The sequence below is a fragment of the Stigmatopora nigra genome, chromosome 12, assembly GCF_051989575.1.
Source record: "Stigmatopora nigra isolate UIUO_SnigA chromosome 12, RoL_Snig_1.1, whole genome shotgun sequence".
Lineage (NCBI taxonomy): Eukaryota > Metazoa > Chordata > Actinopteri > Syngnathiformes > Syngnathidae > Stigmatopora > Stigmatopora nigra.
Window position 1 is genome coordinate 6,431,823 of NC_135519.1, and position 26,883 is coordinate 6,458,705.

Consider the following 26,883-nt stretch of genomic DNA (forward strand, 5'->3'; position numbering starts at 1 on the left):
ACAGCAATTACTTTACAGTAAAAAAAATATGAAAATTAAAAGTGAAATCAGTACAGGAACCGAAAGGACTAATTAGCACACAGAAAGTTTTATTAGGGAAACACATATTTGTATTTCATAAGAGTAGGTGAAGTTGGGCTTTACTTTCCGTTCACTTTCTCGTCGTACGTTCCTTCGTTCTTGTAGGCGGCCACGTAACCCGTGTTGCTGACGAGGTCCTCGCGTCCCTCGCGTCCTCGTCCTCGGCCGCTCTCGTCGAAGCGCTCCTTGTGAGAGCCCGTGTACAGAGACGTGTCGGTGAGGCGGTCCACCCCGCCGGCTCGCACCGATTTCTGACAAAAATAACAGATACTTTTGGACAAACATGTATTTTCAAGTCAATTGCGGCGGAGAAAAGAGAATGGACTCATAATGTTACGTCATTTGGGTAGTAGTATTATGTAATTGAAATACTAAAATATACTAATGAGATTATACCTTCATACAGTAAATCCTTTCAATATATTTCCACCCTGTTTTAGTAGTAAATTGTATTTTAAAAGTTCTTTTTTTTAAATGGGGAAAAAACAGTTATATTTCAAGATGGCCATTTGAGAATTGTATTTTCCCCCCCAATTTTTTAGGCTATTTTCTACACTAGAAAGTCATCCAAAATATGCATAAAGGAATGTGTTTTCTGACCGTGACCCCAAATTTGCTGGGCTCAGCGGCCTCGGTCAGCTTGTAGATGGCATCAATGGCTTCCTCGCGACTTTTCCCCTTAAACCTCTTGGGAGCCAATTCATGCAGAGCTTGCAGAAACTCATCAAAGGAGATCACGCGAGCTGTCTTCTGCCTACACGAAAAGACGCGTGCCAACACACAATGGATTCAACTATGGCCAGGGAGTAAAATATCATGGCAGGTACGTTATGTAATAACACTCCGGCAATGTTCTCACTTGACTTTGGAAAAGACGATGTCGACGTCGGTCCCAGTGATGTTCTTGCCATCGATAATCTTGCAGTCCTTGCAGAGTTTGGCCCAATTCTTGCCGTTCATGTCTTTGCCGCTGGCCATCGGGTCTCCGTGGACCGCAAAGCGACTGAACGCCATGAGCAGGGCATCTGCGGGCATGCTTTCCGCCATTGTTTGACCTGAGTGAGACAAACGTGACAAAGTACCACCACAGATGGTTGTCCAAGTACGGATACTGAAATGTTGTATTCGGTTACAATAATTGATTGCAAAATAGTTAATTACTCTACCAGCATGATACTAACATTTTTTATTCTAATAATACAAAAACATGTATATATACTGAATACCATTTTCGAAATATTACAATTTTCCTTTATAAATGACATTTTGTTTCATTAGAAAATTGTTTTGTTGTGGAAAAATTCTAAATTTCCGACTCGGTCCTGGAAACTTGAACGCATCTCCCCTGGTACTGATGTTGATTTACAAAGCCGAAAGATGCGGACAGAAGTCGGAAAAAAATCTCTATTTCTTCATTGAGCATAAAAAAACATGCATCATATGTTTTCATTCTCGTGAACAAAAACGTAATAATACCTTATCCAGCTAACTTTTGAGTTAAATTTTTAGTTTGCAGCAACAAACCTCGAGTTCGTTTTTAAATGCAATTCCTTTTAGATTTACAATATAACAGTCTCATGCATCAGCAAATACACCAACAACAAAAATCCCCGTCGACGTAGGAAAATGTTTTTAATTTAAAATGTTGTCATACCTCTGACGTCACTGCCCTGCACCTTTGTATACCTTCATTTGGCGTGTCAACCTACGGCATGAAACGGTACGTTACATTTACGCCATTCTATGTTGATTTGCGTGTATTTGTCTATATTACTTGACGAGATCATTGCTTTTTTCTTCGTGTGTTTGTTGACGGAACCCCGGAAAGCTATTTGGCATGCTGATTTTCATATTTCTCAGGAAATTGATAGTAAAACAGACAGGCTTAAGTTGCACGTGTCACCAAAGTCATTTTCGACTAAACCTCCCACGTTTGCTTGAACAAAATTGGGAGTGGGTTTCTGGTAAATAAAAATTGTTACTCGGTGGTGATGTTTTCGTTTTGTCAAACTCGTAAACCGATCCGTGTTGTGTCATTGTTTCCCATCCTCTTCCATGTGCGTGCGTGAGTCAACTCCCAGGGGGTCCCCGTAGCCCCCCTCACTTGTGCACCGCTAACTAACTTTTCATGTTTTTCCTCAATATTCCATTCCAGAGGTCATTAGCGGATCTGTTGTGATTGCAAAATTCGAACTAGAATGACGCAACAAGTGCCTCATGATTTCCAGTTACTTACATCAGCAGAAAAAATACAGCCTGATAATTAACTCGTTGGGTGAACTTGACGGCAATAGACGTCCAATTCAGCTGAAGATTCCATTGAACGTTTTTTTTTCTTTTGCCGTCAATGGTTTGGATGTTTATTTGTGATAAAACTACAATTGGTGGGAGGGTGCGCTTTGGCAAGAGGAAGAACCGATTTTAATGTTAAACTTATTGGCAGCCATTGACGGTGGTAGACGTCCAATTCATATTCAGTGGGAGGGTAGAAACCTCCCAATTCAAATGGATTGGACGTCAACTCATTTAGCAATTTCCTTATCAATAAGAAAATTTAAAGAACGCAATAAAAACAATAAAATATATGTAATATGACTAATAATAATAATATTTTTTACATTAGTCTTCTCGTATAAATGCTTACATGGCAGAGATAGCACTCAATGTTGTATTTTCAATCCATTTGAACTGGGAAGGCTGGCAGCAAACAGTTTTCTAACCACTGTTCTTTCTTATTTATACAAGCTAATACTTAGCAATACTAGTTGCTATGAACAAAATGTAAATTCCACACCACATGATTTCAAAGCACAAATGTCAAAACTGAAATCATTCTTATTTATTAAGCCCCATTTGCCTCTTCATTGATTCCACTCATTTCTCTTCCCGGGATTGACTTTGACTACCCGTAACCCGGGTTCGTCTGCCATGGGAACGCTATTTGCGCCTTGGATTCCAACGCTATACCTGATCTGCACCGCTGTGGAATGTAATGGGCACTGACACTGGTTTAATGAGTGCGTGTACACCCAGGGCCAAATGCATTAGTACATAAATCAGCAGAAAAAGAAGGAAAGAGTGAGGAAGAAAAGGCATATTTCATGGACATTCTGAGAGAAGCACAGTGGGAGAAATGTTGAGGGTAATAAATTAGAAATTTGTAGACAGTTCAATTTAGATTTTATGACGGGCGAACTGCTGAGAATTCTAACGGGGTAACTCCAGTTGTCTTCTTTTGCGGGACAATGATTTAATAGTTTTAATCAATTCTGTTGGATTCAAAGGATTCTTTGAAATACAACAAATTGTCCTTATTTTTAGTGTCGTACATTGCAACTGATATGATATTATCATCTAGGTGGCTTTATAAAAGAAAATGGGAATTCCCATGCAAATCAGAATAGTATGTATGGATGTGTTTCCTTTTTTTAATTAAAAAATTACAAATGAAAGGACTGACTAGGGTTTAAAAAAAAGGATCTTTTGTTGACTTATTTTGTATCCAAGCCAAGATATAATAAACTAATATAAATACTCAACTAGAGGAGCATCCAAATTCAAAGCATCACCACATTTTTGACCTCTATGACCTTTGCTCTCAAGACACTCAAATTGAACTCACTGACTGCCTTTAAAGGGTTTAATCTTTTTCCATTTCACATTGCTAGCTTGATAATCCTTTATTTTTTTTCATGATTTACCTTGAATGCAACCATGCAGACAAATTGACAAACAGCACAGATGGAGGTTTAAAAACCCTGAATTTGGTCCAAAGTCAAGCCTATTTTTCATTTCTCTACTTGACTTAAAAGAGGATAAAATGGAGTTATCTCAGATGAATTGTCAGCAAGGCAGCAGCGTACGACGCCCTGCTTGGACAAGTCAACAAAACCTTGCTGGTATGCCGAATATTTTTGGTAGGCATAGATACGAGGCTGCCCAGGAATTTGATCAGGCGGGGAGCCAGCTGCTACATTATTAAACAACTTCAATACATATTAACCTTCCATAAAACACATAAGCATTTAAATACTATGAATTTTAAAAAAATCTAGATTATTATTGACCCTAAATAGTTTATTTTCATAAAAAACACTCCAAAATAAACAAGTCATTCCAAAATGGCCCAAAATGATTAGAAAATGTCCAAAAATTATCAGGAAGTAACCTAGAACCAAAAATTCAGTAGATTCAATTAATATTAGAATTACAATATTTCTTTGCAATACAAATAAAAGCACTATGTAAAGCTTGAACTTCTGAGTTTTTTTAGAAAGACAAAAAGTTTCCTCCCCCATGTTTTAAAGCTATTTTAGTAATAAAAACAAAGTAAACCAGGTTCTGTTAGGAGTTAGCATTGGATTTCATTGTTTGATTTTGCAATTTGATGCAGGCTTTGTGGATATTCTCAGGTTAAAAATGGAAACAAATCAGCTAAAGAAAAAAAGATGAGCCATTTGAAGCCAAATGAAAATTCTATTTATTTACCCTCAGAGAAGATCATATCTGCTATGTTTGGGAGACAATCCAGATGTTCAGAATTCCAAAAATGTCCCTCTCCGCGCCAAGATTCAGTGCCGTAACACTTGTATTTTGTTTTTGCCCAATCGACCTAATATTTTTGTTCTGCTTTTACTTAAACATCACTCAAAGGAAAACATTCTACTAATATTTATTCAGGCAAAAGTGACTGGTGAGGGGAGAATGAACTTGAGATTTTGCCAGAATCGTCCCTCAGTGGCTTTCAGGTCCCATTATCGTCACTTATTGTGAAAAGTGGCGTCCCGCAGAGTTCATTCTTCCTCTCCGAGCCTCCCCGAGCTGACACAGCAGCTGACAAACTTAGCAAAACGTATTCCTAAGACATTGACATTTAATTAATCAAATGTTATAAAAACATCAGCCAATTGAATGTTTAAAATAGAAATAAACCCGTTGTTAGTTTTTAGTGCATCTGTACTCTGTTATTCAGAGGTGCTGTTACTTTGATGAAATTCTTTTTCAGTACAAGACTGCTACTAGTCGTCCAATTCATTTGGAGTGGGAGGGTTGACAGCAAATAAACAAACTTTTTATTCACTGATAGAGATTACCTGTCATACCATTTGCTTTCTATTGGCTATCCAAAAGGTTGCTTTTTCATTTGCTGGTGTAAGCTGACACCTACAGGCGGTGGCACTTACCTACAACCAGCATGGCCGTTTTAGGCCTAGCTGGGTTATTACTTTAGTAGGTTATAATTGATGATAGAAGTTTAAAAATAATTTTCATTACAATGAAAACATTTTGTGTGAGAATAAATGTTTTAATAGTTTGGGATATATATGTTTATATTTGATTTAGTACTTGTATTTAGTGTAGACCTCTGTATATTTGAATTAATTAGTTTTACAGAATGTGTTTTGCCTGGATCAGCTATGATTGTGAAGAACTTAGCATGCATGATTCGTCAAAAAAATGAGCTTATGAATGATGTCGTGCAATACCGCTTTTGTCCGCCAGGTGTAAGTGTCAACCAACTCGCACCGTGTTTACTGCCCAGGCCTCACCCTGCGGCTTGCTCGAGCCTGCTTACTGCAAATTAGCATCTCAACTAACCTTCGACTAGCCAATACGAATACAAATAACGTCGTTATGTCACACCACTCAGCGACGATTTTGTCAGTGTGCATATTTAGACCGGTTCATCGAGGGCCTAATACACCCTAGTGTCTTCCCAAATAAGAGTTAAATCAATGTCCCTCCAATCTAATGTGGAGGAGAGACAAAGAGAGATGAGACAAGAGACCTCCATCCTTCCCGGTGGGAGGTTTCGAGATGCGCATCAAAACCTCCTTCCCTCCCTCCCTATCCTCCCCCCTTCGGATCACTCCTCGCTCACTCCCTCCCTTTCTCGCTCCCTCCCTTCATCTCTGCCTCCTCCTCCCGTCGGTGCTCGTCTAGTCTGAGCCGGCCTAGCTTCCAAACGCTAAAAAGCCCGGATCGTCGCTGCCCGAACGGGAAACATCTGGGCGCGAGCCGGCCTGGGGCCCCCATAGTTGGCCGGCCAATGCAGCGCTAAAGTAGCCGCTCTCTGCGCACTTCCTGCCGGCTTGGCTTTGTGCTGAGGAAGGAGGGGAGGGGGGGTGATGTAGAGAAAAGGTGGGACCCGAAGCCGCGTCTGCTCTGTGCCCGTCCGCCGAGCGGCCTCCCTCCCTGCACGCAAGATGTCTACCAGGACGCCATTGCCCACGGTTAACGAACGTGACACCGAGAACGTGAGTCATTCGGTGGACATTTTTGTTGTTGTTGTTGTTGTGCTTTTGTTTGGCGAGAGATCGTTGCATTGCGGGGGTGATCGGCGGCGGCGGCGGCTAGCTAGTCCGAGGGAGGGCTAATGAGGACTCAGCCCCTCCGCCTCTGCCGGGAAGAGAAGCCACCCGGGACCAGAATAACCCAGGGCGGAAGGTGCACTTGGCGTGGATGGGACGCCTCTCAAGCTAGCCCCCGACAACGCACTGCGTCAGCCTCTGTGCTTGCTCGATAATGTAGCAAGGCCAAGCCGATGAACCGGGGTGGAGCGGGGGATTGGTTTTGGGAGTCAATATTGGGAGTGGGGGATGTTCATGTTGCCCTACTTTTTCGCTCGGAAGCATCGCAATGTGACATCCATCACCTCGTGGGCCCCGAGCTGCACGCTCAGTGCCGGGAGGGGACGGGTAGGGTGGGGGGCGACCGGGGTTATTATTCAGAAGCGAGCCCCCCTCCCTGACACGACAGCGAGCAGTCTATGCTGCCCATTCTTTGGGAGCCGCATATTCACTTACAAAGAGTGCAAGTCATGTTGACCAACAAATTAATTCGAGATTGGACCTCACAAAACTGCATTTTTTGTCAAGGGTCTCATTGCTGCTTAATATGTGAACTTTTAGCCCTATGATGCAATTTGTTCAGGAAATATTTACATTTGTTTTGCATTTATTCAGATTTTTAAAAAATCCATTGCATGATGTTTTTCCCTAGACAACAGCATTGCTGAGTGGTTAAAGAAAAACTAGTAAAAATGCTTACACCTTTTTAATCATAATAATGTGAGCCTTGTTTTATTTATTCTCTATGACAAATATGCTGACAGTTGTGTATGTTAACATTAATAATCTAGCATGAGTTAAATCAATCATCACTAGTGCTTGAACAGTATGTTCCATTGTATAGTAGCCCTAAGCTTGTGGGTGTGTTCGGTAAACAAAATGTATTAAATACATTAAGTTTATATAAATAACATTCTTTTTTTTTTATTAAAAAATGAACAAGCATTCATTGACTGCCACCCTACTACTTCAAATGGATTGGACATCTACTATAAATGCAGTCATTTAAAGTTTTCATTCTTTAAGACGTTGTCTACATTATAAAACAACTCAAAATAGTCTATTTTTTAATGAGTTAATGTGTTTTAATGACGGCAGCCATAATGATTGTAAATTCTACTTTCCATCAGTGCACGAAATACCTGAACTCTTTTGTCTGAGCATTTAACATAATTGTAAATGCCTTGATAGTTTGTTTTCGGTGGCTTGAAAATGTTTGCATTCCCGTGAAGTGAGCACTTGAGAATGTTGACAGCTCAATAACGACAAAAAGGTTTGTGTTCAAGTCCGCTGGTGCTTGAATCTGAAGAGTTTGTTGTTTTGAGTGCTCGAAATGGTTGAATTGTAATGTTTTGCAGGATGCCTCAGATGCATCACTTGAAAAGCATTTAGGTGCTTGGAATTCCTGGATTTTAACGCTCAGCGTGCTTGGGATGCTTAACAGTTCTTGAATTGGAATATTTAGCTGTCAAGGTCTAATTCTGCGCAACACTGTACCAAAAAAAAAGCCATCCAATTGAATAACATGGAAATTTCAAACAGGCGGCCAGAAAGGTTTCAATGTCACTATAAAATTGCAGTATGTAATACATTAATTTAATCATGGGTGAATGTGGCATTAGCTTACTGAAGTGTTTAAAATTTGCTTTAAATCTTCCGCAAAGAGCTTAAACGACCTTTTGTAGAGATGTGTGCATTTCAAGCAGTGTTTTAAAGGTCAGGCCAGACATTTTCTCAGTTTAACACTTTCAGCTATAGCTCAGCCTTGAATTGAATCTAATGTAGTGCTACACCCCCGCTAATACAATGTCAAATATTATTTCAAATAAGGATGAAAAAACAAAGGTTGGATATCCATAATTGTAAATTGAATGCTGGTCTTCCACTCATATTTTCTGTACTAGTGAGCTAATAATGGACAATTCTTCCAGTCATATTTTCCATAATCTATTTGGTCAGGGATAGGTTGTCTTTTTATAGCCACTGTACTATCTGTACGTGTATCTGCTCTTTAGCAATCAATAAGTAAAAGGCACTCGCAGCAGCCGAGTTGGACTCCAGCTTGCAGCTTCAGGCCCAATAGCAAGTGAGTTTCATTGCATAACATCTTATTACTCAAGAGAGACACTAGGCTTTTAGTGGACAATCTCCAGTATGTGTGAGAGGGAGAGTGTCAAATATCCATGAAGATGTGGGTGTTATGTAAATTGGTTGAGAACTTTGCCATATCGTTGACGTCCAAATTCAGGTAGTCATGGGTAGTAAATGAATGCATAACCTATTCTCATTTTATATTAGTATTATTTCACTTCTAGACATTATACTATTTTACTCAACTGCCAATCTCTCCCACTTCAAATACATTGTAAAAATACCGCTGTCTATTGCAGCCAATGAGATTTGAAGCATGTTGACTAATTACTCCATTTGACTCCATCCATTTGTATGTCTGGGAATGAATGGGAATCCAAACTCACGTATTCACAGCCAAGTGACGCACCGGCCCGGCAAGAAGAACCTGTCCCGGTTCCCCCTTTTTGGTTCGCTCCGAGCATTTTGGATGAACGCCAAGTGTTCAATCAGGCTTTTGTTTTGTGTTTAAAAAAAACCAGTTGATCATGCCAGCAGTGATCTTAAGGCCATTTGGAAAATCCAAAGTGTTTTGTTATTGTCAAACGTGACTCACGGGATATTAGCATGCACGCCCGGGCGTGTAGCGTTTCCTCGAGTGAAACGCGAGCCGGTCGGCCAAGCCCGGCCGGGTTGCCGCACCGGGGAGTTATCATCCGGTTGGGTGTGGCGCTCAAGGATCATGGGACGACTGACCTGGACTGATACAAACGAGGAGCTGGCGTTCGGGCTGCTAGTTCACCTTGAAGTTGGAGTGTTGTTCAAAATGCCGGAATTTTTGGGTGTTCTTTCAGAAGTTAGGAAAGGGGTGTCAACCAGGGCTGATAAGGTCAGTGTGTCAACGGGGAGGGAAGAGGTCTCATGGTTGGTTCACTAGATTAGCATTCGCGCTGTTACTTTGTGGAAACCGCTATGCAAACACAACCTCGTTTGTTTGGCAAACAGAATCACTGCACAATCAACATGGAAACATCATGTTTAGGGTTTGTCGTGATTAACGGGCAAATCCATGATCAAATTCATTGACCAGTATTAATTAGTAGGGTGAGTTCATCAAAAATAATCATGAACCCGAATCACCAACAATATAACTTGACAATGCCTTGCGGTTTTCCTTTGCTCATCTCCGACCTGACGATGTTTCTACAGCACTCGTCGGTAGACGGCTTCGCAGAGCCTCCGGCTCCCCCAACAAAGTCGGCAAGTCGCCACAGCCTGCCGCGATGTCGCAACTCCTTCACCTCCGCAGAGGAGCACCCACACATCGGGAACTACCGCCTGCTCAAGACCATTGGGAAAGGCAATTTCGCCAAGGTCAAGCTGGCACGACACGTCCTGACTGGACGAGAGGTAAGACAAGTCATCTCCATATTTTATCGCAATGAAATGATTTGTCAAACCAAAAATTGCATGACTTTTTATTAACATATTCGGATGTCTCACTGACCAAACAAGGGCCCAAGGGCCTGCTGCTCAGTTTTTATTGGGTTGTAGCAAATGATAGAACGATCATTGAATTTTGCTCGCTTCATCCCACATTACTGTATTTCTCAGCTTTAACACAAACAGAGATCGCCACTTAATCTCTATTAGCTGAAAAACTGTGTGTAAAATTCAGCATGTAAATATATATATTTTGGAATACCTTATACCTTTTGATGATTTTTTTTTTACTTATCTTATTTTCCACTGCATACTTTTCTCTGCTACCAAACAGCGAAAGCACCTGCTTTTTAACTCCCTTTAATCTTGGGTTTCATCCACCCAATGGCCACATTATGAGTGTTGGTGGCACGTATATATTCCTCCCCCGCTCATAGCGGCATTGCGCCCTTGTCGCCGGCCAATGTTAAACAGGCGCATTGGATACCAGGTCCGGGTCACAAGGAGAAGGTCGCTGGCTCACTTTGTGTACTCGAGTAGCTTTGCTGGCTCATCAGAATGCAAAGATGCAGATCAGAAGGCAAATAAATAGAAGCCACGCCTTCTGCCGGTCAATCACCTTCACAGTCAAACTCAAGTTCTTTCTTGATTTTATCGACAAGGGTTGGCGTGTGGATTGCAAACAGGAATTGGACTCAAGTGGCTATCGGCGTCCCGCCGCGCTCGTCAGAGAACAAGTGCCGGGAAGAACTAATAATAGATGTGCAAACTGAAAAGGCAAACAATATCATCTGGCTATTATAATAACACATTCATTCACGGTTTGGAGAAATGTGGAATAGGTTAAAAATAGCTCATGATCGGGCTTATTTTATATAATGATATGCCACAATAAAGTATATTTCTAATTATTTATGCTTATAGTGCTATTTAATTCATTGGGAGAGTGTAAGACAATATTAAGATAGCATAATATCCTTAGAGAATTCAAAGATACCGTTTGTTAAATGAAATTATTCATTAAAAAGATAAAACAAAGGGCTGGATAAAAGTTATGGTGGCCACTTTGACTCAACTTGAGCAACACAGCCAAATGCCTTTAGTTGATCTTTCTTCTTGTAAATACAAATGTAATGATTTAAGGACATGTTTGCGGTGACTGGCTGTAAACACACGCTGAATAATTTACAATTAGAGAACCAAACAATGGAAGGACTGGCTCAGCATGTACTGTGAGAAATGTCATAATCTTCTTTGATTTAAGCAAGGGAGTGTAGTAACCGTCAGCATGTCATTTTTTTTTTTACAAGTTGGCACATGTAACTCTTTCAGTGTCAATGCCAACAATAGGTGACCAATCACTTGCGATATTTGAGGGATTACTGTATTGTTACAACAGCAGTTTTGACCCTGCCCAGCCTCTGTCTTTCTAACTTGTTTATCTTTCCCCACCCTCCATCTTGTCCCTTCAAAGGTGGCAGTGAAGATTATCGATAAAACCCAACTGAATCCAACCAGTCTACAAAAGGTGAGTCCAACTCGCTTTTTGGGAAATTTTTAATCCAGCAGAATTGAAATGGTGAAGAGCTCCACAAACACATTTTGATGCACAATTAATGACAGATTATTATAGCAGTGAGTTGTTTCCCATATATCATGTTATCTACAATTGTATTTATTCTGGGCTTCAATACATCTTGTTTTCTGAAGCAAACAAAAATAAAAATGAAAGTTAAAATGTATAACAATTAAGTCTTAAAGGAAAGATAAAACAAATCAATCTTAAAGTTCAATTTCTGAAGAAATTGTGCAGGGATGCTTTGCTCCTTGTGGGTCATTTTTGCTTGATTTTTGGAGGATAAAAACCAAATTTGATTTCCCTCATCACTCCTTCAGTATGACTGGCGTATTCCAGCCACGTGCATTGTTGCAGGCGAGCCAAGAGATGCACGCATCAAGGTATTAAGTGTCTTTTCACAGGGTGCGATTGTTGTAATGGTTCCTTTAATGCGCACAGACCTCAATTTGTTGGTCATCTCCTGCATGCTTGAATCAAAAGAGGCGAGCTGCGATAATGTGATGCGCAGCGGCCGAATCAAGCGCCTCTGCTTGTCAAGCCGCAGTATTTTTAGCTGCAAAACTCAAAGCAGGTGCCTGACGTGCACATTAGCAGCAGTGTTAAGAGCCCTTGCTGAGTTTTTAAAGGATCAAGTTTTATTGCATTGACGGCGCTACATGTCCAATCGTGTGGCGACCAATTCTAGTCCTTTGAATGGGGCGGGTGGGAGCGAATGGACGTCTTTTTGCCATGAATGGTAGCTGATGTTGGTGGTGGGACTTGGGCTGACATGATGAGTTGTTTAATTAATGCTAATATTTAATTAATTTGCTTTGATGATAAATAATATCTGAACATGTTTTTTCCTGCCTATGGATTTTCTTATTTATTTTGGGGGGAATATTTATGGGTTTTTTTGGAAATATTTTAATTATTTTTTTTGATTATATACTTTAAAAAAAAGCACAAAGAGCCAAATAGTTGTTTTTTAAAAACTTTTTTTAAATGTGAGGACGGAGACACTTCTCCACGTTCAAGGTGGGCTCAGGTCGTGCTGTCTTATGACGTGAGAGCGGCGACCAATCGCCTCTCAGCCATGAATTATTCAGGAGCCTGCCTTGGTTGCTGTGAGTGTCCCCTGGAGTTTTATAGAGCATAAATCATTTCTTGTTATTTTGGAATACATAATTCTGAGACTTATTCGTTGATTGTTTTTTTTTTTTTTTTTTTGACTGAGCTCGTTGTAATTTTGTGAATTTGGAACATTAAGTTCGTTACAGCAGACATTTTATCTTCCCATTATGAAATAATGACAACAGCCCATCTGTGAGGTCCCTTCATTCAGATTAAAACAACCCATACAACTGGATTCAAGAATCCATTATGAAATTGACCATTTTGAAAGTCAATGAATTGTTTAGAAACATTGTTTAACCAGATTCCTTTTTTTTCCACTTGTACTTTTTATTTTGGAAATCGGTGATCATTACTATATCATTCCAAGTTCTCATATTTGCCTATGCCAAATTGGTACTTTTCTTCTAGTCTATTGAAGATTCATTCACGCTGCTTTTGCGTGCCAATCTCGAGGTAAAACCCCCTTGGCGAATGTCATAAAAGAACGCCTAGACACGGGAACCCGAAAAGCCCTGTGCTTTAATTAGCGTCACTCACTTGGCACGTGAAACCCGGCAACGCTTGCCGGCTCACTAACAATGCCCATGTTTTATTAGTTGCCTTGCAAGTCAGACGGCCAAAAGACATAAAAAAAAAAGTCGAATACGTCCTAGTTAGCAAGGATAGCATAGGACACGCTGAGTCAATGAGGTCATCGATTCTTCCCGGGAGACCGTTGGTGCATTTTAAGACGCAAGTCTGCATTGCAGATGGCTCTGTATACAGTTACAGTCATCCATAAGGGGACAAGTACAAAATGTCACAAATTACAAAAAGAAAAAATGAATACAATCGAAAAGAATGATCATGTTTCAGTGCCAGAGTTGCCTTGAAAATAAGCTCTATTCACATTGAGCATAAAGTGACTATTTCAAAGTCACTAGAAAAGTTGCCTATGGGGCTTTCCTGTAGATTTCTGTTCACTTCTGTTAATTTGGGGCAGCCAATGAATTAAGCATTGCCTAACCGAGTCACTTCAGCAATTATTTTACCCTCAATTGGGCATCCAGTAATTTGGTATTTTAAGAATAATATTAAAATATTATTTTCTAAAAATGTGGTATTGGTATCATATAGGCATCAGCCAATACCAAAGACAAGTGTTGGAAATAGTATGGGAAGTAAAAAAAAAAAAAAAAGAAACTTAAAATTGGCATCATCTATTGACAATTTTAGTTTAATTTTGTATTTTAATTTCTCAATACAGATTCTTCCAGACTATCAGTTTAAAAAAAAACATGGGTCAATTTCCACCAAGCGCTTCACCTCATAATATGTGTTGGTAAATCCAATCACTTTATACTAAGATGAGAATACAAAACTGTAGACAAAGGACAAAGATGGCGGACATCCAGTATTTTTTTCTTCTTCTTGGCTCATGGCTGTTATAAAAAAAGGACACGCTTTGTTTAGAAAAAACACAGTATTTGTATTCTTCTCATTTTATTCCCACTGTTGCATGGAATGTACTTTTGTATTTATCTTCATGTTTACCTGCCCGAGGATGGCAGGAGGGGATTTTATCTTGGCCTACTTATTCTCAAATCGGTGGATATTTTGCATTGCTTGATATTGTTTTACATACTACTTAATTAGAAATAACTTAAATTTCTGCTGGTTACATACATCAATATATTTGCCGTTGATGGTAGCCAATGAAATGAAAGTTTAGAAAATTGTGACAAAGATTGGACAATGTTCGAAAGCAAAGTAAGCCGTTAAAAACGGGCAATCCGTTTGTGTCCGACCCAAAACTATGCCGTGGCCCGGCCGCCGTAAGTGCAGACGGGAAATGAGGTCGGCCCGTGCTCTCAAAGCACCTCCTGAGATCCGCCTGAGGAAACGCATCATACGACATCTGTGGTCGGGGATGTTTTTTGGTATTCTGTCCTTAAAATAGACCTCCCTGTTAATCCCTCTCTGTCCCACCGTCCCGTCGTCCCACGCTTGAACTGTCTGACACTCTCGCCCTAATCTGTAAATAACACTTGATTTTCAATTTAGATCCAACTCCGATACAGCTTTGCTAGCTCTAAAGCCATTAGCTTGCCCGGAGTGAATGAGGAAGCTCTTAGAAAATTGTCCTGCCAACCAATTTTATCCGCCCATGATTATTTGGAAGAGGATAAACTGGTACCTGGACGTTTGGTAGACGGACACTTGGTCCCCGGATGTTTCGTCAAACAGGCTTTTAGTCAATGGACAGCTCTCTCTCTCATGATTATAATTTTGAAAGCGAGCGAATCCGGTGACCAAACGTCCATTTGCCGAAACGTCCGGGGACCAAGTGTCCGTCGACCAAACGTCCGGTCACGGAAAATTTTCACCTGAAAAGCTTTCGCAATCCGTCTCATGAGTTCCCAAACTTATTTAGTGTATTTTGAAGAAAAGTGAATATAGCACAGTTGTAATCATGACAGCCTAAAAATAAGCGTTCTAGTTTTTATTTATTTCTAAGACAACAAGCAAATTTTGTAGCATTTGTTAAAAAAAAAAAAAAAAGATTAATCAGGTCTAGTTCCTCAGAATGGAAGACTTGAAGGAAGGCAGCACCACAGCCATTCTTCATCTTAAAGAGCTGTTATTTTATCTCGCCTCCTCCTCAGCTCTTTGGCTGCCTGTCGTGTGCGTCACTGCCCCCGAGCCCCTCACATGGGGAGCACGCGTGCAGCTGCTCGCGAGGAACTAGTACAACAAGACCGGGTAGAGCCAGGCAAAACCAAAGACGACAATTGAGATGTTGACGCAAGCCATTATTTTCAGATCTTCCTATTTACCCATTCAGATAAGAGCAGAATCAGATCATATCGGCAAAAATACGGAATCTGTTGCTGATTTTTGATGGGGCCTGTGTCTTTAAAATTCACAGGCGGAAGTTGGATAAGATATTTTTTGGGTTGCTCTGAAATGGCCTGCTTTGAAATTATCATCAGTAAAAAAGCCAAATGGAAAGAAATCGCGTATTTTGTTACAACGGGCCCGATCCGGACTAGTCTGTGCCAGTGACCTACTTCCACGCACCCAGGGGCACCCAAACTAGCCTTAATTACAGCACTGTTCTTGCACGCAGACCAACACACATCAGACCGGGAAGCCTTCCACAGACAGCTCCCTCCGACTATTTCAGTCGCAGATGCTCCTCCGACAGGGACATTATTGTTAGCAAGCTCTAATGAGGTTTACCACGTGTGGATGCATAGGTCAAGCGTGAACAGTGTTTAAAAAAGAAGCATTATTTACATCGCGTATGTTGTAGTTTTGTCTGGAGTGTGGAACTCTTCATGTTTTCATAACTTTTTGCTTGAGAAATGCAATAGAAATGAATGAATACAAATGTTTTTACTTTAAAAATAGAAAATAGGTAGTCGGGCGGTTAAGTGGTTAGCGCGTCTGCCTCTCAGTTCCGGGCTCGAGGGTTTGATCCCAGATGGGTACTCACTATGTGGGGTTTGCATTTTCTCACTGGGCATGTGTGGGTTTGCTCTGGGTACTCCAGTTTAATCCCACATCCCCAAAACATGCATGGATAGGTTGGTTGAACAGATTAAATTGCCTCTAGGTTTAAGTGTGGGCCTGAATGGTTGTTCGCTGAGGTAGGCTCCAGCACCCCGGCGAGTCTTGTGAGAATAAGTAGTTGAATGTAAAATCAAATATATGTATTTTTTTAATTCATTTTTGGCGACATATTTTTACCTAAAATAGTGCTAGTTTTCTTTTGGTAGCCTTTCAATATTTGTTTGAATTAAAGATAACTAAATTAAATTAAAAAAAAATATATATTTTTTTTGATAATAAATAAATTGTTGTATCACCATATTTTATCGAACATGGGGATGGACTTGTTGTTTTTGTGGCAGTCTTAGTAGAAACACAGGCACTCGTGTAACAAATGTGTTCTCTGCAATCTGGTCATTGAACAGGTAAGCAAAGATGTCCGACACTTGACGTCAAAAGGCATCCGAGAAGCTTTTGGGAGAGGGCAGTCAGCAGAATGTAAATGATTCAACAGCACCTCTAAGTGGCTGCAGAAGATGCTCTGACGCCAAGCCTTTCCTTCTTAAAGCTCCGCAGTCTGTCGATAAACAAAACGCCGGCAGATCAAAGATGAGCGTGCCTGATTTTATTAGATGAGACTGACCGGAAGGCGTCACGCTGATACCGCAGCGCGTCAGTAGAGTTGTTGTTTTTTTTTCTTCTTTTTTTTTTTTTTAGTGGCTCGTCATCCTTGAGAGACAATTTATGGGCAACCCGGCTCATCTACGGTGTTGCCTTACATAGCACCCGAGTCCCGTGACGCTCTCTAATCCACTTTGCAACATAATGGTGCTTTCCAAACAGGCCTTATCAGCAATTCTCTAAAAGACAAATGTCTCTCTGTGTGTCAACAGCTCTTCAGGGAAGTGCGAATCATGAAGTTACTCAATCATCCAAATATCGGTAAGTTCAAACCAAATATATTGTTTTGTTAAAATCTATGAAATAGCCCAACTAAATATTTTGTGATTATTCCTATAGATATATAGTTAGTATGGTAAATAACTGCCATTACACATTTTACATTAGGAATTATTAAATGAAATCCAAACTAAATGATAAATAGATTTTTGCCAATAAAAATAATTTTTTTAAAATTGTTTATTACATCTTTTTAGTTCAAGTTTCAAGTCTCACAAAACCTTCAACTAATTAATTTTAAGAAACTTTGAAGATGATTTTTTTGTGCATTGTTTTTTAATCTGGGGAAAAGAAACAACAAATATTTTTTTCCTTTTTTCAGTCAAACTATTTGAGGTGATTGAAACGGAAAAGACGCTCTACTTGGTGATGGAGTACGCCAGTGGCGGTGAGTCCAGCCAGCCGGCGCCACGCCCAACCGTGGCCAATCGTGGCCCTGACACGCGTATAATGTGTTTCAGGTGAGGTGTTTGACTACCTAGTGGCCCACGGTCGCATGAAGGAGAAGGAAGCCAGGGCCAAGTTTAGACAGGTGAGTCAGCGTCTCTCCTGCGCCAACATGACTGACTGCAGAGGAGCACTGTGACTCTGCAGCTGCATGTGCTGACACCCAGTGGCGCCCCATCAGCATTGATCCAATCAATGCTGGCTCGCATGCTCAATTGACAGCCAAATGCCATGAATGAATGAGCCTTTTATTCCCAGTAGGCGAGCCCATTTTCAAGGATAATCTACTTCTTTCACGTACATATTTGCAGGATGACTCATGCGTGCCGTGTTTTCAGGCTCCTGTGTATGTTCCAGTGTGCATTTGTATATTCATTTTATAGCTGAATACAACTAAATGGGACTTAAAAATGCAATGTCCCTGAAAAGTAAACAAAAACAAAAAACTTAACTCAAGTATTTTTGCTCTCCTGGCTTTTAACCTCTTGATGCCTGAATCCACAAATAACACAACATTTTCATAAATAAATAGTAAAATAAATACTAAACAGAAAATTAAAGTGGAAATGTGCAAATCCTTAATCAATGCAAATGGGTAACTTAATTCATTCCTCCTTTTTCATTGGTCATTTTAAAAATAAAAATAATTGGTTAAAAATATTCTAAATAAATATTTTCTTGAATTTCTTTTTAAACAGTTTCAGTTTAGAAATATGCCTTATAAATTTGTATTTTAATGGTTCTTCTACTCATTTTTTTTACATCTAAAAGGCAAATACTAATCACTGTTAACCACCATTATAATCATGCTGTAATGTTTGTGTTTCAGATTGTGTCTGCCGTGCAGTATTGCCACCAAAGGAGGATAGTTCACAGGGATCTCAAGGTAAGCCACACTTCAAAAAAAACTACTTATATATACACAGCCCCTGACTATAACCATTACGTCTTAACTCTGTCTCTGCCCAATCATATGGCTCTTTTCATCCTTCTGTGAATTTACATGAGTTCAACACCTGTAGATGCATTTGAAGTGGAAGAATTTATGATGGGATTGGCCGCTTTTGACATTTCAGGCCGAGAACCTGCTACTAGACGCGGACATGAACATCAAGATAGCAGACTTTGGCTTCAGCAACGAGTTCACAGTGGGCAGCAAGCTGGACACCTTCTGCGGCTCTCCACCCTATGCCGCCCCAGAGCTCTTCCAGGGGAAGAAGTATGATGGACCCGAAGTGGACGTGTGGAGTCTCGGCGTCATCCTCTACACACTGGTCAGCGGCTCCTTGCCCTTCGACGGGCAAAACCTCAAGGTGACAATGTGTTACAAATACTCCCATCTTTAATTGTTTTTTCAATGTTCAGTTCAAGTTTCTTAACCATTAATATTCAAAAATATATATATATTAATTTGATGGGTGTTTACACTGCACAAGTGTTCTCCTAACAATTCCTTTTTGTCGGTCACGCAGGAACTGCGAGAGCGAGTCCTGCGTGGAAAATACCGCATCCCCTTCTACATGTCCACAGACTGTGAAAACCTACTGAAGAAACTGCTGGTGCTCAACCCGGTCAAACGTGGCAGTTTGGAGGTACTTGTACTTTTTTGTTCCTTATTTCTAAGATCACAGTCAATAGCACTGACTCCACAAAGCAGGCCAAAGCTCTGCACCACAAAAATATTGGGTTAGGAGCCTTTACGAGTGAAACAAACGGGTAAATTGTCTTTGGCAGCAAATCATGAAAGACCACTGGATGAATGTGGGTCACGAGGAAGAGGAACTGAAGCCGTACATTGAGCCCGAGGCCGACTTCAGCGACAACACCAGAATAGGTGTGTTTCTCCCTACTTTTGATGTCTTCTAGATCCTTACTTGTTTTCTATTCCTGATAGAGCTAATGGTGACCATGGGCTTCCCTAAAGATGAGATCACTGATTCCTTACAAAACCAGAAGTACGATGATGTCATGGCCACTTATCTGCTGCTGGGAAGAAAAGCCCCAGAGGTCAGCTACTTTCCCATAACAAGATTGACGCATTAAATGAGCTGAACTACTTGTTTAATTCATGAACACATTTGTTCATTGCTAAGTCAAAATCAATTGGGTGTATTGTGCCATCAATGCATATAGAATGCAAATAATATATATTTTTGGCCTATACATAATGACAATATAATCTCTCCTTTTAGTTTGAGGGAAGCGAACCATTGACCAATAGCGTTCTGGCTCAGCGGCAACGGCCCACCAGCGACATCAACAATGGCTCCAGTATTTCTCCCGCTCATCCCAAAGTGACGCGCAGCATCTCGGCCAATCAAAAGCAGCGCCGCTACAGCGACCACGGTAGGCACGACGACAGAGTTTTTTTTTCCGCTCAGCTGTGCCGAACGATGCTCCGGGTTTGGCCCTAGTCTTTACTTTCTTTTCTCAGTGGGTCCATCAGTGCCTCCGGCGGTTTCGTACACGCGGCGCGGCCAGGCTTTGAGCGTGGAGAGCGACCACCGAGAGGAGTGGGATGGAGCACGCCGATTGGAGCTCAGCACTTCCAAGGGAGATGTTCCCGCTTCGCCGCTAGGAGTGCAGGAGAGGAAGAAGACAGCAAGTGGCGTTGGGGTGAGTGCAGAGCAAGTAGATGTCAAATCTGTTTTTGACTGGGAGGGGCTAATGAGATATGCATGTTAAAAAATGCCATCTACCAATAGTACCTTGACAATCGACAAAATGGATTGGTTCTTTAGTGCCACTAATGGCAGTGTGATTTTAAGCCAAACATGCTTCAATTTCATTGTGTTAAGTTTTCAAGTTGATCTCAATTGGAGTGAAGTTAATGACTTGAAAATCACCAGTCGTAGACTATCTTGAGATAATCTGCCCTACGCTGAATGTGTCATTTATATGTTGTGGCATACATCTTTTGCCACAGACCAATGGATCGATGACTCGCCGGAACACGTACGTGTGCGAGCGCTCCTCCGCCGAGCGCTACTCGGCCATTCCTAATGGCAAAGACAGCAGGTGAGAGGGCTCACGGTTGAAACGCGTGACCAAAGGAGAGTACAGCGATGTATCTGGTATTAACCGTCGGCGGTGTCATCCCAGTTTAACTGAGGTGTCGGGCAGCACCCCGTCGACGGCGGTGACCTCTACGCGGCCTCGTCACATCAAGTCCATGTCATCTTCAGGACACCCCTCAAAGAGCACACTGCCCCCCATCGATGACAACACTGAGCTGAAATCCAGGTGGGAGAAAGTTTACCCGAAAAGATGACTATTTATACTGTTTGCCTCGTTTAGATTTTTTTTTTTAAGAGATAACAATACAAAACAGAATATTCACATACATTTACCTTAATTATTTTTTAATATTTAATCATTGGCTGTCATCGACTTCTTTGCCCCCACTAGCTCCTCTCCAAGGGGTCCCTCTACGTCCCCGTCCGCGCACAGTATTAGCACTCCAGAGAAGAACCGTTTCCCAAGAGGGACCACCAGCCGCAGCACCTTCCACGGCGCGCAGTTGCGAGACCGCCGCAGCGCCACCTACAACGGGCCGCCCGCCTCGCCCACGCTGTCCCACGACACGGGCGCCCTGGCGCAGCAGCGACGCGGAACCTCCACCGGCATCATTAGCAAGATCACCTCCAAGTTTGTCCGCAGGTCAGTGGCAATGACAACTCGTCTTCCGTGGCTGCCATTGACGTTCACCCAATAGTTATCAGGTCACTCTTTTAGTACTATTGACAATAATAGGCGTCCTTTATCACAATGGCAGTAAATAAGTTCCAATTAAATACATAATATATTTAGATCGTTTTTTTTATTTTTTTATTTTTTCATCAAGAGATCATTGAGATGAGTTCCAATCACTTTTTTCCCAGAACTCCCCAGCCTTAGTTTGAGCGCAGCAACCCCGTTGCTCCTTTGCTTACGTCATTGTTTTTCTTTTCTTTGCTTTGTTCCTACCCCTGGTATAGAGCTCTGTCTTTCAGGTCCACTCAGAGGTAGGACAACACTTTACTTTGTGCCCCTCTTGCTCCATCAGTGACAAATCAAGCCAAAATCTTAATAACCTGAACCCCACTCTAGCACCTCCTTTGGTTACTAACTAGGGTTGGGTATCGTGAATAGAATATACACAGAATAACACTATGTATAAATCCTGTGTTGTGTGTAGCAGTTGTATAGTTACGTTTTTTTTTTTACTAGGTTCACCTGTAAAAGCATCATCTCATATTTTTTTGACAGCCATAATCCACACATAAAATCCACACGTCTATGACATTCTCAATGTATTTTATTTTTCTTTGAATTTGCGCCATCTTGAGATTACCATTACAATCTTAACTGTTGGCGTTTATGTATCCTATCAGTTGGTTTTGCACTATTGCTATGAGGTCTGCTTCCAGATAATCGGTTTAAGATTAGCATAATTTCATTCTTCTTTATGTCAAGTGCATACTGCTAGATTGACATCAAAGTTGAATTTGATTAACACACTATCATGCATGTTTACACTGTTTACAGCCCCCCAGCGATGATTAACTCTAAAGCTAACACTGACAGCTCTAGACGTCCAATCCATTTGAAGGGAGAGAACTTTTTTTTTTTTTTAGCTCGTTGGCTACCTTTGATTGCGCTCGACAGCAATAATAATAGCGGGTTTTGGTACCCAACCCTACTACTGACACCTTGTACTTGTCGGTTTGCTGTATTCCCTCACCCCCACTTGTGTGCTCACCCGGCCGGGAGTGTGGTTTCTTTCCTGGCATGACGCCTTGAAGCCCCTCGCTGTGTCCCACCGATGGTGACGACGGCGGGAGGTGTGTTTGACACAGGCGGCAGGAGTAACAATCTCATTGTTATTCCTGCTTTGATTTCAGGGTGCCCAGTGAGGGAGAGGCCAGTGCCAGGACAGAAACACCCAGGTGAGGATTTTCAGTCAAGCACATATTTTAAAGCCAAACTGTTTTTGTTTTCTACTATAATAACTATAATGGACATTGTCATTATAATGACTGTGCCATTATAATTAACCTAAGAAAACAGTAGTAGCGAAATGTGGTCGCCAAAATTTATAATGTCGATCTGAAAAGGTAATCTGATGTATTCATTAATTTTCTGAACCACTTATCCTCACAAGAGTCACAGGGGGTGCTGGAGCCTTTCCCAGATAACAATGGACACACTGAATTGGTGGCAATACAAACCTAGGACACTAGGAGACGGACAACTAATCATTAGCGCATTCAAACAGCCTACCTTGCATGATTTTGGGATATGGGAGGAAACCAGAGTACCCGGAAAAAACCCACGCAAGCCCGGGGAAAAGATGCGAAACTCCACACATTGGGATTGGACCCTCGGCCACAATAGGTTAGGTTAGAACTTTATTTCATTCCGTATTCGGGGAAATTTCTTGGTTGCAGTAGCAAGACAGACACCAGACACACAAGACATTGTAGACCTCGGTAAAAAAAATGGAGCCACGGCTTTTAAAGATCATCTTCCTTGCCTAAGTCCTCCTAAACTAAACAATCTGAAAGGGAACAAAATCTGACAGGACATCAGGATGAACCAATGTTTGTTCGCTGTGATTGGCAGCCAATGAGTTAACCGCCTTCTTGTCAACCAGTGATTTGATGATCTCTCAATTTCAACATGTCTATCTGGCAGGAGCGCGTCTGGCGATCCCAAGGAGGACGCAGGTCGCGATTCCAAACCCCGCTCTCTGCGCTTCACCTGGAGCATGAAGACCACCTCGTCCATGGAGCCCTCGGAGATGATGCGGGAGATCCGCAAGGTCCTGGACGCCAACAGCTGCGACTACGAGCAGCGCGAGCGCTTCCTGCTCTTCTGCGTGCACGGCGACGCGCGCCAGGACAACCTGGTCCAATGGGAGATGGAGGTGTGCAAGCTGCCCCGCCTCTCGCTCAACGGCGTGCGCTTCAAGAGGATATCGGGCACGTCCATCGCCTTTAAGAACATCGCCTGCAAAATTGCCAACGAGCTCAAACTGTGACGCCGCGCGCCGCAACTCATCTCGTCACTGGATTCACAACGGCAATATTGGCCACGAATGTACCGCGGATTACGCCGACGTCTTTTCCTTTCAAACTGTCCGTCCAGTATGCAGCTGAACACCCTGCAATAATTCTTTTATTTGTTTTTTGTTTTTGTTTTTTTTCTAAACGACTACTACCAGATTTTACGCCGAATAACTCAAACTAGCCGCTTCTCCTCCCACCTGTGTTCCGTGCGTATATAGAGCAGGCTGGAGCTCGTACTAAAAACTATGTAATAAAAAAAAAAAAGTTGTACTGTATGCATAACATCTGCAGGTACTGTATATTGATTTTTCAGTTGTGTACAGATTTTCTTTCATGGGATTTTTTTTTTGTGATGTTACCTAGAGCATTATTATTTACGATGGGGTATTAGAGCCTTTGCAAAATTTAAGTCATACTGTGAGGTAAAATGGAGGTTTTCCGTCTTTCAGCATTAGCATTCATAACATCACAATTTTATTGGTGTAATATATTGATGTGAATATCGTGATATTTACGATATTTAAGTGATAATATTGCAACATTGATTCACAGTATTTGGAGATTCTGGTCACATGTCCTAATGTGACATTTAAATTGTAATCTGATTTTAGTAATATTAAAAGAATTAAGCTATAATATTAGATAAGTAAAAAAAACAAGAAAAATACAATTAAATCTCTTAATGTTATGGCTAAAATCTCCTAATATTACAACTACCACTTGACCTTTTTTGTGTTTTGCTCTAATACTCTGTCGTAATTCTCTTTTATTTTTTTTTGGTCTGTGATTTTATTTTATTTTTTAAGACACCATTTTGAGGATAGTGTTTTGGATTTTATTTAAAGAGCCCTAAATTATTTTGCGGAATACGAAAGGGAGTTGTTCCCTAGATTTTGTGTTTTATTTTGTTCGCCTATGGAGCAAATGAAAAGAAGAAAAGAAAAAAACTTAAGTTGCACCATGTAGTAGTAAAACTGAAAATGTGTCCACTTTATTTTCTCTGGGCAACAGGGATTTCCTCTGTTGCACTTTGCACAAGCTTTTCTCAGTATGACATGATGCACCCAAACTTTCTCCCTGTTCCTTCCACAGTAAGATTTGCTCGTCCTCAGTTCAAAGCAGTAAACGGTTCGCCAAGCTGCATGAGAAGTCAAAGTTAAAGAAGTTAAACGTTGGTCCCGACAACCTCGTCATCTCCGCCAGTACGATACTCAAGGATTTACTGGTGTTTTTGTTTCCTCTCATTTTTTTCTGTTCGTTTAAGCAAATTTTATTGTATTTATTCCATTACGTTGTAATGTGCTGCTTTGTAGAAAAGAGGTGTGCACTCTGTCGGAGAAAATAAAAAGGATTTTATTTCTTTCTATTCCATCTAATTCCTGAGGAATAAGACACAAGAAATATTGAATGAAATCGTGCAGAAATGTATCAAATAGGTTTGTGTACTTTGCGATTTTTGTATGCAGTACCAATATTGGCCTGTGGCTGGCAGCAAACGTCCTCGAGCCACCCACATTGATGAGTATACTGCAAAAGAAAAAGAAAATATCATTGGTACCTGTAAGGACGCATTTCGTTTGTTCTTTATCGTTTTTATTTCACATAAATGCAAAAAAACTGTAATACACCTTACCTTAAAAAAGCCAACTAAGTAAGACGAATTATAACAAGTTTATGCATGCATATCCACCGCGATATTGGAAGGATGCTGAATTTAGATTGACAAAGCACATGTTCTACAAGGACAAGGTAAGGCAATTTCTCTTGTTTTTGACAGATCTATATATTTATGTTATCGAATTAATGAAGTAGCTTGTAACTGAAATGACATACAGGTAAATGAATCATCTGCAATTGGTTGCTTTGACAAATATTAGTTTTAAAGAGCTGATATAAACACGTGTCAAAATGTTTGTTGTGTCAGTTGATGTTCGTTAAAGTTGTTTTTCTAAAGACTGAGGCCAACCTGAGCAAAATTAAACGTATTATGAAATTTTAGACGTCTGGAGGTGGACGAATGAGGCCAGCGTTCGCCGGAGGATATCATCATCGGTGGACTCCCTTTAGCAGATGTAAGTCATAAGATTTACTAGTAATATGTAAGTATAATGCAGTTAATTTACTCAATATCTGACGTAAATGAGAAACGATTTGAAAATTAGTTGAAAAAGGAGCACATTTATAAACATGTCAAAGTTCTATACATGGACCATAATATATATATTCATCGTACAGCTCTGACATAAAATGGCCAACAAGCGCTTGTCCGCATATCATTCTATTTTTCGCTTTTTTACTCAGTACACTGTGTACGCGAGCGTCTGTGCGCGAGCGTCTGTGCGCGAGCGTCTGTGCGCGAGCGTCTGTGCGCGAGCGTCTGTGCGCGAGCGTCTGTGCGCGAGCGTCTGTGCGCGAGCGTCTGTGCGCGAGCGTCTGTGCGCGAGCGTCTGTGCGCGAGCGTCTGTGCGCGAGCGTCTGTGCGCGAGCGTCTGTGCGCGAGCGTCTGTGCGCGAGCGTCTGTGCGCGAGCGTCTGTGCGCGAATGTATATAATGTGGTAGACAAAGACAAATACTTCTTGAAATTGCACTAACTTTATTGAAGACATACTGAATAAATCCCAAATGTTGTTTTTAACAGTCATAGAGCATGTTGATTTTCCTAATGTCCCATTTGGACAGGTTCCGCCTCTGGCCAATGGGGATGGGAGTGATGGTGTCTTTCCCGTTGTTACTGTAGGTTGTTTTCCCATAATGCATCACGGAGGAGTAGTCGTAGGGCATCTTCATGTTGTCAGTGTCCCGCCTGTAGAAGTTGTGACCCACTGTCTGGTCCATGTTCTGCCAGTTGATCTGGACGTATTTGTCCAGGTCGCTCCTGGTGTGCTCGTGTTGGAAGCCCAAAACGTGATTAAACTGGTGCTGGATGATCCCTGTGTAGAGGCAGCCATAACGGGTGAGGGACAACACCTGCCTGCCGCCTTGCCTCCCTAACAACGACAAGCAACCGGCTTTGTTCTCCACGCTGATGTAGTCGAACTCATTGCGCCGTGGCACGAAACCTTTTTATATTCAAGTCTTCAGGTGTGGCTGCAAAGGATTATGGGTTGGCATCATTAGGCCTTTGTAAACTTCTCAAGGGTGGACTCCAATGGCCACCTGCTTAGTAAATAATGCTTGGCTAGTGGTAGTCTGGATGATGATAGAGCTCAGATGATGGGGCTCTTAAAAACTTCTCAGAACTGCAGTCATTTGT

General features: G+C 41.3%; 2 protein-coding genes across 6 annotated transcripts; one reads left to right on the forward strand and one right to left on the reverse strand.

The window, feature by feature from the left end:
• Positions 1 to 69: 69 nt before the first annotated feature.
• LOC144205087 (tubulin polymerization-promoting protein family member 3-like) lies at positions 70 to 1,710 on the reverse strand. Its single transcript, XM_077729168.1, has 4 exons — positions 1,606 to 1,710; positions 941 to 1,136; positions 682 to 835; positions 70 to 332 (listed from the first exon to the last, which is right to left on the reverse strand). Exons 2-4 carry the CDS (start codon positions 1,126 to 1,128, stop codon positions 141 to 143), a joined length of 534 nt encoding a protein of 177 aa, XP_077585294.1. The 5' UTR covers positions 1,129 to 1,136; positions 1,606 to 1,710; the 3' UTR covers positions 70 to 140.
• On the forward strand, positions 1,408 to 24,996 carry mark1 (MAP/microtubule affinity-regulating kinase 1). Of its 5 annotated transcripts, none has more exons than XM_077729164.1 (19): positions 1,408 to 1,801; positions 9,711 to 9,911; positions 11,419 to 11,472; positions 17,067 to 17,115; positions 17,456 to 17,521; positions 17,595 to 17,665; positions 18,410 to 18,466; positions 18,657 to 18,893; positions 19,053 to 19,172; positions 19,315 to 19,414; positions 19,475 to 19,587; positions 19,773 to 19,926; positions 20,015 to 20,196; positions 20,507 to 20,598; positions 20,683 to 20,823; positions 20,989 to 21,240; positions 21,558 to 21,584; positions 22,464 to 22,508; positions 23,257 to 24,996. In XM_077729164.1, exons 4-19 carry the CDS (start codon positions 17,088 to 17,090, stop codon positions 23,600 to 23,602), a joined length of 2,031 nt encoding a protein of 676 aa, XP_077585290.1. In that variant the 5' UTR covers positions 1,408 to 1,801; positions 9,711 to 9,911; positions 11,419 to 11,472; positions 17,067 to 17,087; the 3' UTR covers positions 23,603 to 24,996. The 5 variants fall into 5 exon arrangements, with proteins under 5 accessions (XP_077585290.1, XP_077585286.1, XP_077585288.1 ...); XM_077729160.1 differs by lacking the exon at positions 1,408 to 1,801 and adding an exon at positions 5,979 to 6,338; XM_077729162.1 differs by lacking the exons at positions 1,408 to 1,801; positions 22,464 to 22,508 and adding an exon at positions 5,979 to 6,338.
• The last annotated feature ends 1,887 nt before the right edge of the window (positions 24,997 to 26,883 follow it).